General features: G+C 54.1%; 1 protein-coding gene across 4 annotated transcripts in view; it reads right to left on the minus strand.

Moving 5' to 3' along the window:
• Positions 1 to 13,722, minus strand: part of CALN1 (calneuron 1) — a 59,681-nt gene extending 45,959 nt beyond the window's left edge. For 2 of the 4 annotated variants that reach the window (XM_038759683.1, XM_038759682.1), the window contains exon 1: positions 13,534 to 13,722. In XM_038759683.1, the coding sequence (XP_038615611.1) occupies positions 13,534 to 13,658 (125 nt within the window). In that variant the 5' untranslated portion in view covers positions 13,659 to 13,722. Of the gene's footprint in view, positions 1 to 177; positions 254 to 2,035; positions 2,056 to 13,533 lie in introns of those variants that run through there. The other 2 variants (XM_038759685.1, XM_038759684.1) reach the window with 2 other exon arrangements.
• Between the last annotated feature and the right edge of the window lie 1,138 nt (positions 13,723 to 14,860).

The following is a 14,860-nucleotide window of genomic DNA, read 5'->3' on the forward strand; positions in this document are numbered from 1 at the left end:
CCGGCCGCGGGGGACGGGGGCCAGCGGTGCTCGGCCCCCCGGGCCCGGGGCGGGGGGACGCTCGGGGGGACGGGCTGGGCCGGGGGAAGGCGGGGGAGACGGGGAGCGGGGGAGCGGGGGAGCGGGGGAGAGGGGGAGCGGGGGAGCGGGGGCCCGGACCCCGGGGTGGGCACTCACCTCTGTCCCGGCCGGGGCCGCCGCAGGGTCCCCGGGGCCCCGCTGCCCCGCTGCCTGGGTCCGGACCCGAGCCGCCTCCGCTCCGCTCCGCTCCGCCCGGGAGCCGCGCCGAGCCGAGCCGAGCCGAGCCGCGGGGAGCGGACGGGAGGGGAGGGGAGGGGAGGGGAGCGGAGGGGAGGGGAGGAGGGGGCCCGGGGGCCCGGGGGATCCGGGGATCCGGGGATCGGGGGATCGGGGGCCCGGCGGAGGAGGGGCGGAGGGAGGAGGGACGCGCTCGGGAGGCGCGCACACACGCGCACACACACACACACACACACTCACACACGCACAGTCACAAACCCCCAGCCTCCTCCTGACACACACTCCTGACACACCTTCGCGCGCACGCACATACACACACACACACACACACACACACGCACACTCACAGTCACAAACCCTCAGCCTCCTCCTGCCACACACTCGGACACACACCTTCGCGCGCACGCACGCACACACACACACACACACAGACACACACACACACACACACAGAGACACCCTGTCACTCACCCGGGAGGACAGACACACACACACACACACACACACACGCACACCTACAGTGACAAACCCTCAGCCTCCTACTGGGACACACACCTTCGCGCGCGCGCGCGCGCACCCGCACGCACACACGCACACACACACACACACACACACACACACACAGCCACCCTGTCACCCGGGAGGACAGACGGACACACGCACACACACGCACACTCTCTCACAGTCACAAACCCCCAGCCTCCTCCTGACACACACTCGGACACACACACCTCCGCGCGCTCGCACGCACACGCACACAGTCACAAACCCCCAGCCTCCTCCTGACACACACTCGGACACCCACCTTCGCGCGCGCACACATACACACACATACACACACGCACCGTTACCTACATTCGCTCAACAATCATGCACACGCGCGCGCGCACACACACACACACACACACACACACACACTCAGCTGCAGCCGAGTCTCTGCGCTCTCATCCCCCTCCCCGGCCCTTGGTGAGTCCGGAGAAAATAAACCATCTCTGTGTTATTTTTCGTTCCCTTTCGGGTGGTGCGCTGTCCCCTGTCCCAACCCTCTGCCCGCCGGGCGGCCCGTCTATCCATCCACCCGTCCGTCCATCCATCCATCCGTCCATCCGTCCGTCCGTCCGTCCGTCCGTCCGCCCGCCCGCCTCCCTCCCTCCCTCCGCCCGCCCGCCGGACCGCGTGGGCCCCGGCTCAGCGGGCAGCCCCGCGGAGGGTCGTCGCCCCCACCAGCCCCCGGCCCCGGCCCTCCCCGGGCCCCCCGCCTCGGCTGGGCGCTCCCCGGGGCCCCGGCCGCCGCTGACCCTTTCCCCTCCGGCCTGGCGGCCCTCCCCCCCCCCCCCGCCAACGGTCCCTCTGCTCTAGGCAGCGCCAACTGAGGCGGGAGCAGCAGAGACTCCCAGACGGGTAGACAGACACTCTGTCCCCACACTGTCCCGCTCCCGGCCCAGGCATCTCCCACCATCAATCATATAATAATGTTGGTATTTTTTAAGCGCTTACTATGTGCCGAGCACTGAACACCCTCCTCCCCCACCAAAACGCGGATACAAACACAAACTCACAGACCCTTCCCCACCCCCACTAGATACCCTCACACTCCCCCTCCATTACCACACAAACATACACAACCCCCCCACCAGCACAAGTACCTTCAGACCTCCCTTTCAATTACCCCAGAAACATACACAACATCCCCCCACCACAGCTACCCTCAGCCCTCCCCTCCCATCCTTACACAAACACACACTCAAACACACACAGACACGGCCCCCTGAATCACCACTCTTTTCTGCTCTTCTCTGCCCCCAGCCGAGGTCCAGAGAAGAGGGACCAGTGTCTAGAGCTTCCTGCTCACTCCCGTGGACATAACATAGGTTGCCCTCACCCTCCTTTCCAGCCAACCCCTCCCTCCCTGCCAAGTTGGACCTCTCCAGGCAGCCCCAAAGCAGGGGGGCACTAGCAAGTGAGGAGGGGGCAATGTTAAGAGGGCAAAGCAAAGGCCACGGCAGATCGGAATCTCTCTCTGACCCTGCCTGCCCCCATCCCGCCCCACTCCCGCTCTCCCTGGACCCCTTGGAACTGAGCCCCTCAGGGCCACAGGTGCCACCCCACACCATCGGAGAATGCAGGGAAAGCAGGACACTCACCGAGAAACCAGACCCCCCGGACCCGGTCCTGCCAAGTCTCCCCTGCGGACAGCTCTGCATCCACCTGCCCTCTAGCTGGCACAGCTGCCAGGGGAGCAGGGCATCTACCAGCTGGTGGCCGGAGCAGACAGCAGGCTGTCAGAGCTGCATCCCCTGCCTGGCTGGGCCGGTGCCAGCTGCACATCCTGAGCCAGAGAGGGCTGCCAGGGTGACACCCAGGCCTGGAGGGGCCAGGGACGGGGGCGGAGAAGGGTGATTCTAGCCACCCGCTTGGCCAGCAGGGTGAGGCAGAGGAGGAATTGGGGCCAGGGTACATCTTCCTTCCCCTGTCCACCCTCCCTCCCTCCTCTTCTCCCTCTCCTCTCTCTCTCTCCTTTCCCTCCCATTCCACACCAAACAAAAAGTTCTGCAGCTCAAGGCTTCTTGTGGCTGGCCCTGCCCTCGTCCCAAAGAACATAGCAGCCCCAGTCCAGCCCAACCCGGGGCCCAGCCCACCCTGGGGCTCAGCCCCAGCCCGAGTTCCAGCCCCGTCTAGCCAAACTCAGCCCGATCAGGGGCCCAGCCCAGCCCAACCCGGGGCAGCCCAGCCTCAGTTCAGCCCAACCTGGGGCCCAACCCCATCTCTACCTCCAGTCCAGCCCCAGTCCCATCCCCAGCCCAGCCTAGCCCAGCCCAACCGAGGCTTTAGCCCCAGGTTTAGCCCTAACCCAGCCCCAGCACCAGCCCTAGGCCCAGCTCTAGCTGCAGTTCCAGCCCAGTCCAGCTCCAACCCCAGTCCAAACTTACTCAGATTCCAGTCTCAGTCCCAGCCCTAGTCCAACCCAGGTCCCAGCCCCAGCCCCAGTCCAAACATACCCAGATTCCAGTCTCAGTCCCAGCCCTAGTCCAACCCAGGTCCCAACCCCAGCCCCTCAGCATTTTGTGTAAATGGATTGTTACGACTGAACATTCAATTATTTATTTTTATTGTAGATCCTTGATTGTCTGTTTCTACCATTAGAGTGTAAGCTCTTTGCAGGCAGAGAATGTGTTCCCTTCTTGTTCGGTACTTCCCAAGCACGTGGTTGCATCCAGTGGGTGCTAGCTCAGTCAATCAGTCAATCGATCAATGGTATTTATCGAGCACTTATTGTATGCAGAGCACTGTACAAAATACTTGGGAGAGTACAATACAAGCTAGGCCCCGGGCAAAAGCTTTGGTGCCCAAGTGCCATTCTCAGAAAACACAGCCTCTAAGGTTCTGTTTGGGCCAATCCCTCCCCTATGGGGCCAAGAAAGTCAGGGACTCCGCCTTCCCACCTTTCCTTCCTGCAGGCTAGACTTTTTCAATGAGAGGAATTGTGAGTTTTGGTGGCTGAGGCCAGCGAAGTCAAACGTGTTTCTGGGCCTCCATTCCAGCACGTTGGACTAGAGCAGGAGTGGAAGGTGGCCCAGTTCTTCCCCATCCTTCCCTCATTCCCTGCCTGCTGAGGTCCTCTAGATCCCAGCTTTGGCTCAGGGATCAGTCACAGCAGCAGTAGCGAGACCAGAGAAGGCTGGGCTTTTCTAGGGCTTTGCTCCCTTAGAACGCTGCGGGCAAAGGGCTTTGGCAAGAGTAAGGCTGGGAGAGGGCAGTCCGAGATTCTGATCCTGGTTTTTCTACTGGTTCGCCGGCTCCGCGCTCACTGGCTTGGGTGTGTGCCTCTGGGGAGCGGCTGTCCCCATAGAACAGCTCATGAAAGCCTCGTCTCTAGGGCTTTATAGGATGTTCTTCATCTGCCGAGTTGAATAAGTTTCCAAAAGATTCGGAAGTATATTCCATGGCCAGCTCCCAGGTTCTCTGTTGCATCCTCCACTGTAGCTGTGTAGTATAAACTCAACAGGAGTAAACCTATTACATAGCCCTGTGAATTTCATTTGTGATGGGGAATGGATCGGATAGAGCACTTTCAGTTCTGACCCAATCAGTGTGCCATCTTGTAGGGATCTCCAAATCGAGATAAACTTTTCTGGGTAGTTGGATCTTATGAGTAATGAGAAAAGCAGCATGGCCTAATGGATTAGAGCATGGTCCTGGAAGTCAGAAGGACCTGGGTTCTAATCCCGGTTCTACCACTTTTCTGCTGGGCCAATCATATCACTTCTCTGTGCCTCATCTGTAATATGGGGATTAAGACTGTGAGCCTCATGTGGGTTTGGGACCATGTCCAACCTGATTTGCTTGTATCTACCCCAGCTCTTAGTACAGTGCCTGGCACAAAGTAAGCACTTAACACATGCTACACTTATTGTTATTATTATGTGTAATAATAAATAATAATAAAAATAATAAAAGTGTCAGAGCTCAGACCCAGTGTCTGGTGTTAGATGTCAGGTGTCAAGTGGTTTTGCCATTGCTATAGGATAGCATTTTCTCTGGGATGAGACTGGAGCCATCTTCACTCATCAGAGGAGCTGGGACATCATATACAGGGCCATAACACTTCTTAAGTGATGTATAGCAGCCATTGTCTTTTTTTTAATATTATTTGTCCAGACACTGTACTAAGCACTGGGATAGATACAAGCAAGTCAGGTTGGAAAACAGTCCATGTTCCATTTGGGGCTCACAGTCTTAATCCACCTTTTACAGATTGAGGGAAATGACTTGCCCAAGGTCTCACAGTAGACAGGTGGTGGATCTGGGATTAGAATCCAGGTCCTTCTGACTCTTAGGCCCAGGCTGTATCCACTAGGCCACACTAGGTGGTCTGCAGAACTGGGGACTTTTTCAGCTTTGTCAGCCTACCACTCTTGTGAAGTGTGACTGTAACTTGATTTGCATGTCACAGCACAGGTTTCTATTAACCTCTCTGACATCCAGGTAATGAGTGTTGCAAGGTATTATTGACCCATCGATGATATTTACTGAGTGCTTCCTGGGTGCGGAGCACTGCACTAAGCTCTTGGGAAGGTGCAACATGACGGAGTTGATAGACGTGATCCCTGCCCACAAGGCACTTGCAGTCTACAGGGTGTTACTGATGCATTACTTATGATATTTGTTAAGCACTCACTATGTGCCAGGCACTGTACTGAGTGCTGGGATAGCTTCAAGTAAATCAGGTTGGACACAGTCCAGGTTCTGTACTTATTACATGCCTTAATATGTAAATTATTTATTTACATTAATGTCTGTCTCCCCTCTAGACTATAAGCTCACTGGGGGTAGGGGATGTGTCTTCCAACTCTTCTCCCAAGTGCTTAGTATAGAGCTCTGCACACAGTTAGGGCTCAATAAATACAATTGATAATGATGATGATGATGATTACTTGTTTGGCTGCATTCTAGACTGTGAGCCTGTTGTTGGGCAAGGACCGTCTGTATATGTTGCCAACTTGTACAACTTAGTACAGTGCTCTGCACACAGTAAGCGCTCAATAAATATGATTGATTGAATGAATGAATCTCTAAGTCATCTTTGTTGAACCAGTCTTGGTGGCTTTGATTAGCCTTGCTCAGAGTCTTGGTAGTGGTCTGGAAGGGAGAAAGCATCATGCTTACACTGGAACTCAGAAACTGAGCTCTGTATTCCATCAGGGCTGCTAGAATGATGCTGCTTGCTTCCTTGCAAGGTGTCCTCATCCTCCATCATCATCATCATCATCATCATAATCGGTTGTATTTACTGAGTGCTTACTGTGTGCCGGGCACTGTACTAAGTGCTTGGGAGAGTACAACAGAATTGACAGAAACGTTCCCTACCCACAACAAGCTTACAGGAGCTAACCTAAAGCCACCCCAGCGACCTTCCAGAAGTCTTCCCTTATTCACTGTCACCACCCCAGTCACATCAAGCCAACACCAACCTTAATACTTAGAGCTGTTGCATGCCAACTCTTAGCACTTCGCATTGATATATTTTTATTTGTCTGTTTAATTATTTATTCAGCTATTTTCATTCTGGTACTTCAGTAGGACTTCCTGTATAACCTTGTTCTTCCTCCTGCTCCCACTATTTGTAAATCATTTCTGTCTGCCCACCCCATTAGACTGTGAATTCCTGGGGCATAGAGATCATGTGTCTTCTTTCTGTTGTCTTTTCCTAAGTGTTTAGTACAGTGCTCTGTACCCAGTAGGTAGGTAATACTAATACTAATGGTATTTGTTAAGTGCTTACTATGTGCCAAGCACTGTTCTAAGCACTAGAGTAGATACAACATAATCAGGTTGTCCCACAGGGGGCTCACAGTCTTAATCCCCATTTTACAGATGAGGTAACTGAGGCCCAGAGAAGTGAAGTGACATGCCCAAAGTCACACGGCTGACAAGTTCAGTAGATACCATGGATGATGAGGATGAGGATGGGGGAGGGACACAAATGGCACGAATGGCTCATGTCTGGGTGCCCCAGGGACACTGAGACCCAGAAGACTGCCACAGCCCCGGGAAGGAGATATCCCCCTTGACTCTCCGATAACCAGGAGTTGGTGGTTAATGGCGGACTTTATTGTATTATTTTTAATGGTATTTGTTAAGTTCCTACTATGTGCCAGGTACCGTACAAAGCGCTGAGGTCGATTCAAGCTAATCAGATTGGACTGAGACCGTATTCCACATGGGGCCCACAGGCCTAATCCCTCCTTTACAGATGAGATAACTGAGGCACTGAGAAGTTAAGTGACTTGTCCATTGTCACACGGCAGACAGGTGGTAAGGACGGGTTTAGAACTCACGTCCTTTTGACTCTCAGGCTTATGCTTTATCCACTAGGCCACATTGCTTCCCTATTTCCTGCTTTGGGCTGTTAGCCATCGTGCCTATGCTCTATCCACTAGGCCACACTGCTTCCCTATTTCCTGCTTTGGGCTGTTAGCCATCATGGGTAGGATTGAGGGAGGGGAGAGGAGGCTTGGCCGCAGCCTAGAGCGGAAGGTTCCCTCAGGAAGGGAGAAGGGGAAATCCTTCGTGGCTTTTTTTTTCCTAAATTTACACTTCTTCTTCAGGATTGACCTGTGGTCGATGCTTCTTCAGTAAACATATCGCAACTTTAGAAAAGTCCCGGCTCATCCACCCTGTTCCTACTGAATTTACTGTCTCTCGAGGCCGCCTGATTTCCCGTTTCCCCCCAATTCCGTCTGTGGTTGGTCGCTGCCCTGGGAGCGCGGGAAACAGCGTCGGCGTCGGCCCGCGACGCCAGTGGCTTTTCCCTGGGGCGGCCTTGGGCTACAGGGGGACCCGTCCTCTCCACGGGCTCCACCTTCCCTGCAGAGACAGTCCCACCCCAACCCATGCCAACCCCCCCTCCACCTTGTTGTCCCCATCCCTTTCTCCCCCCAAGCATCACCCTTCCATTCTCGGGTCTCATTCCCTTCCCCTCTACCTCAATCAGTCACTCAGTGGGATTCGTTGAGCACTTACTATGTGCCGAGCACTGTACTAAGCTCTTGTGCCCCTCACAATTACCAGCTCCCCCTCCCTTCTCCAATCTCATCCCCTACCCCCTTCCCCGGTCTCCCGACCACTATCTGGCCTCAACTCTTCCCCGTTTCTCCCCCAGGGCTGCCCCCTCTACTCTCTGGCCCAGACTAGACCCCTCTTTTCCTCTTCTCTCACTCCCTTCTGTGAGGCCCCAACTTGCTCCCATGGTTCTTCCTGCCCCCATCCCAGCCCCACAACACTTATGTACAGATCTGTCATTTATTTATTTGTATTGTTGTCTGTCTCCCCCACTCTCTACAGTGCGAGCTCCTTGGGGGCAGGCACTGTGTCTGTTTATTGTTATAGTTTTATCTCCCAAGGGCTTAGTACAGTGCTCTGCACACAGTAAGTGCTCAAAAAATATGATTGAATGAATGGCCTCATCCCTACCCCTCATTATTTCCATCTCTCCCTTGCTGGCTGCCCCCTCCTCTCTCCAGCCACATCTCCTGCCCCCCACCCCGATCCTCCCTCCACTCTCCTGCCTTATTCCCCCCATCTCCCCTCCTCTCCTCTCTCCAGCCTCATCCCTTGCCCCTCCACCTCACTGTCCCAATTTTTTAACGGTATTTGTGAAGCACTTATTGTGTACTAAGCTCTAAGGTAGATACAAGTTTATCAGGTTGGACACAGTCCCTGTCCCACATGGGGCTCATGGGCTTAACCCCCATTTTACAGATGAGGTAACTGAGGTACAGAGAAGTTAAGTAACTTTCCTAAGATTACACAGTAGACAGAGCTCACCTCCTTCAGGAGGCCTTCCCAGACTGAGCCCCCATTTTCCTCTCCTCCTTCCCCTCCCCACAGCACCTGTATATATGTTTGTACAGATTTATTACTCTATTTTTTTTACTTGTACATATTTACTATTCTGTTTATTTTGTTAATGATGTGCATCTAGCTTTACTTCTATTTATTCTGATGACTTGACACCTGTCCACATGTTTTGTTTTGTTGTCTGTCTCCCCCTTCTAGACTGTGAGCCCGTTGTTGGGTAAGGACTGTCTCTTTATGTTGCCAACTTGTACTTCCCAAGCGCTTAGTACAGTGCTCTGCACACAGTGCTCAATAAATACTATTGAATGAATGAATGAATGAACGTGTAGGAGCGGAATTAGAACCCAGGCCCTTCTGATTTCCAGGCCTGTGTTCTATCCACTAGGCAATGCTGCTTCCATCCTCCCCCCTCCACTCTCTGACCTCATTCATTCCCCATCCGCCTCGCTGTCCCCATCCTTCCATCCTCCCCCCCTGCACCTCGCTCTCCCAGGAGCTCCACTCCAGCCCCCGCCCCCCCACACCCAGGAGTTGGGGAGAGAACCGTTATGCCCCTTTTGGCATATCAGGCAGAAACTCCTCACCCTGGGCTTCAAGGCTGTCCATCACCTCACCCCCTCCTACCTCACCTCCCTTCTCTCCTTCTCCAGCCCAGCCCGCACCCTCCACTCCTCCGCCGCTAATCTCCTCACCGTACCTCGTTCTCGCCTGTCCCGCCATCGACCCCCAGCCCACGTCATCCCGCAGGCCTGGAATGCCCTCCCTCTGCCCATCCGCCAAGCTAGCTCTCTTCCTCCCTTCAAGGCCCTACTGAGAGCTCACCTCCTCCAGGAGGACTTCCCAGACTGAGCCCCTTCCTTCCTCTCCCCCTCGTCCCCCTCTCCATCCCCCCCATCTTACCTCCTTCCCTTCCCCACAGCACCTGTTTATATGTATATACGTTTGTACATATTTCTCTATTTATTTATTTATTTTACTTGTACATATCTATTCTATTTATTTTATTTTGTTAGTATGTTTGGTTTTGTTCTGTCTCTTCCTTTTAGACTGTGAGCCCACTGTTGGGTAGGGGATGTCTCTATATGTTGCCAATTTGTACTTCCCAAGTGCTTAGTACAGTGCTCTGCACATAGTAAGCGCTCAATAAATATGATTGATGATGATGATGGCATGGCATTGGCTCCATGTTGTCCCATTTGAGCCTCAAACTGTTCAAAAGCCCCATAGGCTTCTGCAAAACCTGTCTCCCTAGCCCTGGGACACCAGGTAGCCAACCAGCTGGATGGACAGAGAGTGCAAAGTGGCCAAGGTTGATCATCTGCCCTATTTGTAACCGAGGGTCTCCCAGCTTCTTAGCATGGGGAGTGTGAGGGGAGACAGCAGAGCAATACCCTCTGCGCCTGAGTGTCTTCTCCAGCTTGGGAGGCTGGAGACCTGGGCTCCAGTCCTGGTGCCACACCTGGCCTGCTGGGTGACCTTGGGCTGTTCACTAAGCCTCTCTGCGCCTTCTTTCTGGGCTGTCAAACAGGATAGCAATATCCCTCTCTTCCATCCCAGGATGGTTGTGAGGTTAAACCCTCATGTATAATAGTAAACTAAGTCAAGAGGGAAACGTCTCACTCAAGTTGGTTTCGGAGAAGAGTTACTACCATCTCATCCGTCCAAGCCCACCTAATATTTCATTGAAGAAAATGCTTTCACCAGGTAAGACTCTCCCTCAGAAAGTCAAAGGTGGAGGTTTTGCAGAGAATTTTACAAGGAACAGTAAATACCTATCTTCACCACATTTGAAAGATCAAATTTGGCTTTGGGGATAAAATAGATTCTTTCAACAATCACAGAAACCCCAAACCCAGATGCATCCATTTCCTGAATCAAACCTCTGTGGGTTTAAGTTGAGCTAGTCTGGGAGGGGCTGTGAGCTCCCGGGGAAATGTGCTAAATAAACACAAGAGGTAATTGTGCTTAGTGCACCGCCTGCTTTTTGCAAGGAGTACTGTAAACATTTTTCAATGTTCCTAAGTCAAAATCTTTGCTTAGAAAACAGAGATGCTTCAAACAGAGAGGCGGCATGGATTAGTGGAAAGAACAGAGGATTGGGCAGCAAGAGGACCAGGTTTTCATGCCAGATCTGCCACAGGTTTACTGTGTGACCATGGGCAAATCCACTTAACACTCTGAGCCTGAGTTTCCTCCTTGGTTAAATGGGCTTAAGAGAGCTGTTCTCCCTCCCGGCCTGGGTCCAATCAGGGTATGGAGGCTCTACCCCAGAGCTCAGCACAGTGCTGTGGTATATAGGACGTGCTTAATAAATGCCATCATTTAGTGTTAATTCCATGCAAGAGTACGTGGTCAGCTTAACCCAATCAACCCTTGGCCCTCCTTCCTCTTACCCTGCCCGGGCCCCTTGACACAGGTGGAATGAAGCAACCAGCTGCCTGGGCTAAGCCTGATTTCTGCTCCCTCGGGAGCTGGAGAGGTCATTCCTCAGCTAGACCTGCCCAGCCTGGGGTCTTTCAGTTCCTGCTGGATTCTTGCCCAGGCTACTGGACCCTCTCAGGCAGGAAGTTCAGGCTTAACAAGCCCCTGCAAGTCCACAGCAGCAACAGCCACCACCACTGACATTTCTGAAACACCCGGCAAATTCTGAAAGTCTCCTTTTTGGCATCTTCGAGCAACCCGGTGACTCATCAGTCAATCAGGGGTGTTGATGGAGGGCCTATGGGGGGCCGAGAGGTCTACTGAGGGCTCAGGGGAGTTAGATAAAGGTAGAAAACCTGATCCCTGCCCTCGAGGAACTTAGAATCTAATGGAGACTCAAGATACTGGCTAATGGAGCATGAGAAAGGCCAATTCTCCGACGTTTGGAAGCTGGATACATAACTATAAATCGCGAATCCATGTGTGAACGGGAAGGTATTCAAACTTGGGCGAAGGATGGCTGTTGGACTGACATGATCGAAGAAAGGGAAGATTAACTGGAGAAGGCCTTGTGATAGAGGTAGGTTTTCTAGAGCGCTTTGGAGATCGGGAGAGCTGGGGTCTGGCGAATTTCAAGGGGGAGGGAGTCCGTGGCAGGAGGAAGACCTGAAGCAAGGGGTCTGAGGTGGGAAAGTTGCGGGTGGGGGTCAAGAAGATGATGAGTTGGGGAGGAGTAAAAGGGGTGGGCTGAAGTTGGGGGTGAATAGAGCTGACAAGAAAGAGGAAGAGAGTTTGCCCAGTGCCTGGAAGCCAGTAGTTAGGAGTTTCTGCTTTAATGCCATGGAGGCGGGTGTGGGTTTTCATCAGACTGTAAGCTCCTAGTGGGCAAGGAACATGTCTCCCAGCGCTGTTGTATTTGTACTCTCCCAAGCAAGTAATATAGTGTTCTGCACAGGGTAAGCACTAGTGAATACCATTCATTGACTGATTTTGAGGAGGAAGCGGTTGTGGGGATTAGAACCAGACTAGCCCCGAGGGACCGCCGGAACCCTTTCCCCTGCACATCCCGGACACTCGGAGAGGCCCATAATGAACGAGCCCCACATTCAGAAATCCTGGTGTTGTCGGAAAGCTTCAAACCTCTTAAACACTTGGTTGGGAGCTGAGCTATTTTTAGTTCATGCATCAATAAGACACATTTTTCCTTTTTCAGACAAGAGATTCATTCAGACATAAGTTGGGTTTTCAGGGTTGTGGAGAGGTGAATTTCACGGTATTTTTCTTTTTTTCCCCTCCAAGCTCTGCCTTCCTGTCCTGCTTCTTGGTCTCTGTCCTCCTTTGCCCATCTCTCTCTCTGCTTCCATGTCTCTCTCTCTGGCCCAGCAGGACAATTCCCTCCCCATGTCTCTCTTCCCTCAATAATAATAATAATTGTATTTATTAAGTGCTTACTTTGTGCCAGGCACAGTACTAAACGCTGGGGTGGATACGAGCAAACCCAGTTGGACACAGTCCCCATTCCACTTGGGGCTCACGGTCTCAGTCCGCATTTTACCAGTGAGGTAACAGGCCCAGTGAAGTGACTTGCCCAAGGCCACAAAGCAGATAAGTGGCAGAGCCAGGATTAGAACCATGATCTTCTGAGTCTCAGGCCCGTGCTCTATCCACTAGGCCACCCTACTTCACGTGGCCTGCGGACAACTTAGTTCACTGAGGTCTGTCTCAGGGAGACTGAGGCGGGCAAGTCTTTCCCTGTCCCAGGAGCCTGGTTCTCTCAGACAACCAGCTCGCCCTTGGGGAAAATGGGTTCTGCCACTTTGCTCACCGAAGTACGGTCTCTCTCTCTCTCTTGGGACTGATAGCCAGACCACCAAAGTTATTCTGTCCATACTAGCCGCAGCGAGCAGAACTAGCCTCAGATTGGATGTGCAAGCAAGTAGCCCTGGAGAGCGCTGGGCTGAGCTCAGCAGGGTGGGCCTGGAGGTGAGGAGCCCAGCTGGATGACCGGGTGCCAGAACCAGTTGTCCACTTGAGTCCCTCATGGCATTTTTAAGTGTTTTTCATCCTTGACCACCCCAAACTCAGATGCTGTGGACCGGCTGGCACTGGTGGGCTAAAGGGTTTGAGGGTTGAGAGCCCCAGCCCACCAGCCCCAAGAGTTGAGATTTCCCCTGAGCTAGCAACTTCCCTCATTTTCCCAACACCTGCTTCAACTCTTCCTCCACACTCCAGTCCCAGGCACATATGCCCAGTGAGACCCCAGCTCCATCCCACCCTGAATCCCACCATGCTGTAATGGTGCTTCACAGATGTAGTCAATTACTGACTCAAATATCTGCCTCTGCCCTGGAAGACTCCCCCCACCCCACATCCACCCCCAGGTGGCATTTTGCCCGGGTCATCTGCCAGCCCCCCGCCCCTCCTACCCAGAACCCAGTGACCTGCGGGCCACCACCAGCTTCCCCAGCCCCCCGAGAGGCAGCGAAGACTTACCAGGCTGGGGATTCGGTGTCGGGTGCCGGACCCTGCTGCGGCAAGTCTCTTTCTGGGGGCGTCGCTCCATCCAGTGGCCCATCCCGTTCGGGGCCTCCCTCCGTCTGCTCCTCCGGCAGCCGCATCGGGGAACCAGAGGGATGCGTACTGAGGTGCCGGCGGGCACATCAGGGGAGCATCAGAGAAAGCCCCACAGCTCTGCAAAGAAGTGGCAGAAATTTATTGGATGGGTTTATCATTTATTCAAAGTCAATTTCTTAAATAATTCATCCACCTTTCCTATCTGTCATCACAGGGCAGTGGCGGGCAGGGTGGCGAGGCTGGTCCAGCGCAGCAGGGGCCAGGGCCACCAGAGAGTAAGCCTCAGGTCACCGGGGGAATTCCGCAGAAGCCACTAGCTGGCCGGCAGTGCCAGCCTCGACCCTCGTGGGTACGTTTCCGTTCTTGCCCTCCCGGGTTCTGTGGGAATTGGGATGGGCACAGGCCTGGCTGCCAGTGAACCCATGCTGCAGGGAAACCCCAGGGTGGTGCTGAGAGGATGGAGGCCCGAGGGTCTGCTCTCGGGCTAGAAAGGGTCCCTGGGGGTGAGACTGGCCCTGGCCTGGCTCCCCATTCCCCTTCCTGTCTGCCCTGGCCAGACCCAACAGGGCCTTCCACCGCTATTGGCTCCAAGTCAGGCCCCTCCTGCCCCAGCCAGCAAAGCTTTTAGCTCCCCGGCCCCCACCAACACGGCCGCTCTGCCTCAACCCTCTCTGCCCCCCTCATCGGCTTCAAGCCAGAACTCCTTGGAGGAAGCCACCCCTTCTCTGGGGAAGCAGGGAGGGACTGTTCTTCCTCTTGGTTAAAGTGATTTCCTGGAGCCGAAGGGTCCTGGGCCCTTAGATTCCCGGCCAGAGACAGGCGTCAACTCTACAGCCTGAGACAGCTCCTTCTGAGGAACTGTGTGCCTCAGAAACCACCCAGTCACAGATATCCTCGGAGCCCGAGCTCCTCTACACCCTCTCCCCAGGGCACCTGGGACACCTGGGGCTGGGGACAATTCGGTGGGGCCTGGGGCTCATGCCAGACCATTCTCTTCTGGAGCCCTTCTCAGGCTTTCCTCCTGGCCTCCTACTCCTTGCCCCATGCTGGCCAAGCCAAGTTAAGTGCAGTAATAGTAGCTGGGACCAGTGGTGGATGGATGGGCAGCTAGCGGGTGGTGGGGAAGGGAGACACTGCTTTTGGCCCGGCAGCAGTGGCCAACCCTCCCATCCCTGCGCCGACCACTTGTGCCCCTCAGAGCACTAGCCACCCCGTCCCTCCCAGAACAGTGCATAATTCTCCGCGA

Source organism: Tachyglossus aculeatus, chromosome 17, assembly GCF_015852505.1.
Source record: "Tachyglossus aculeatus isolate mTacAcu1 chromosome 17, mTacAcu1.pri, whole genome shotgun sequence".
In the NCBI taxonomy this organism is placed as follows: Eukaryota; Metazoa; Chordata; class Mammalia; order Monotremata; family Tachyglossidae; genus Tachyglossus; species Tachyglossus aculeatus.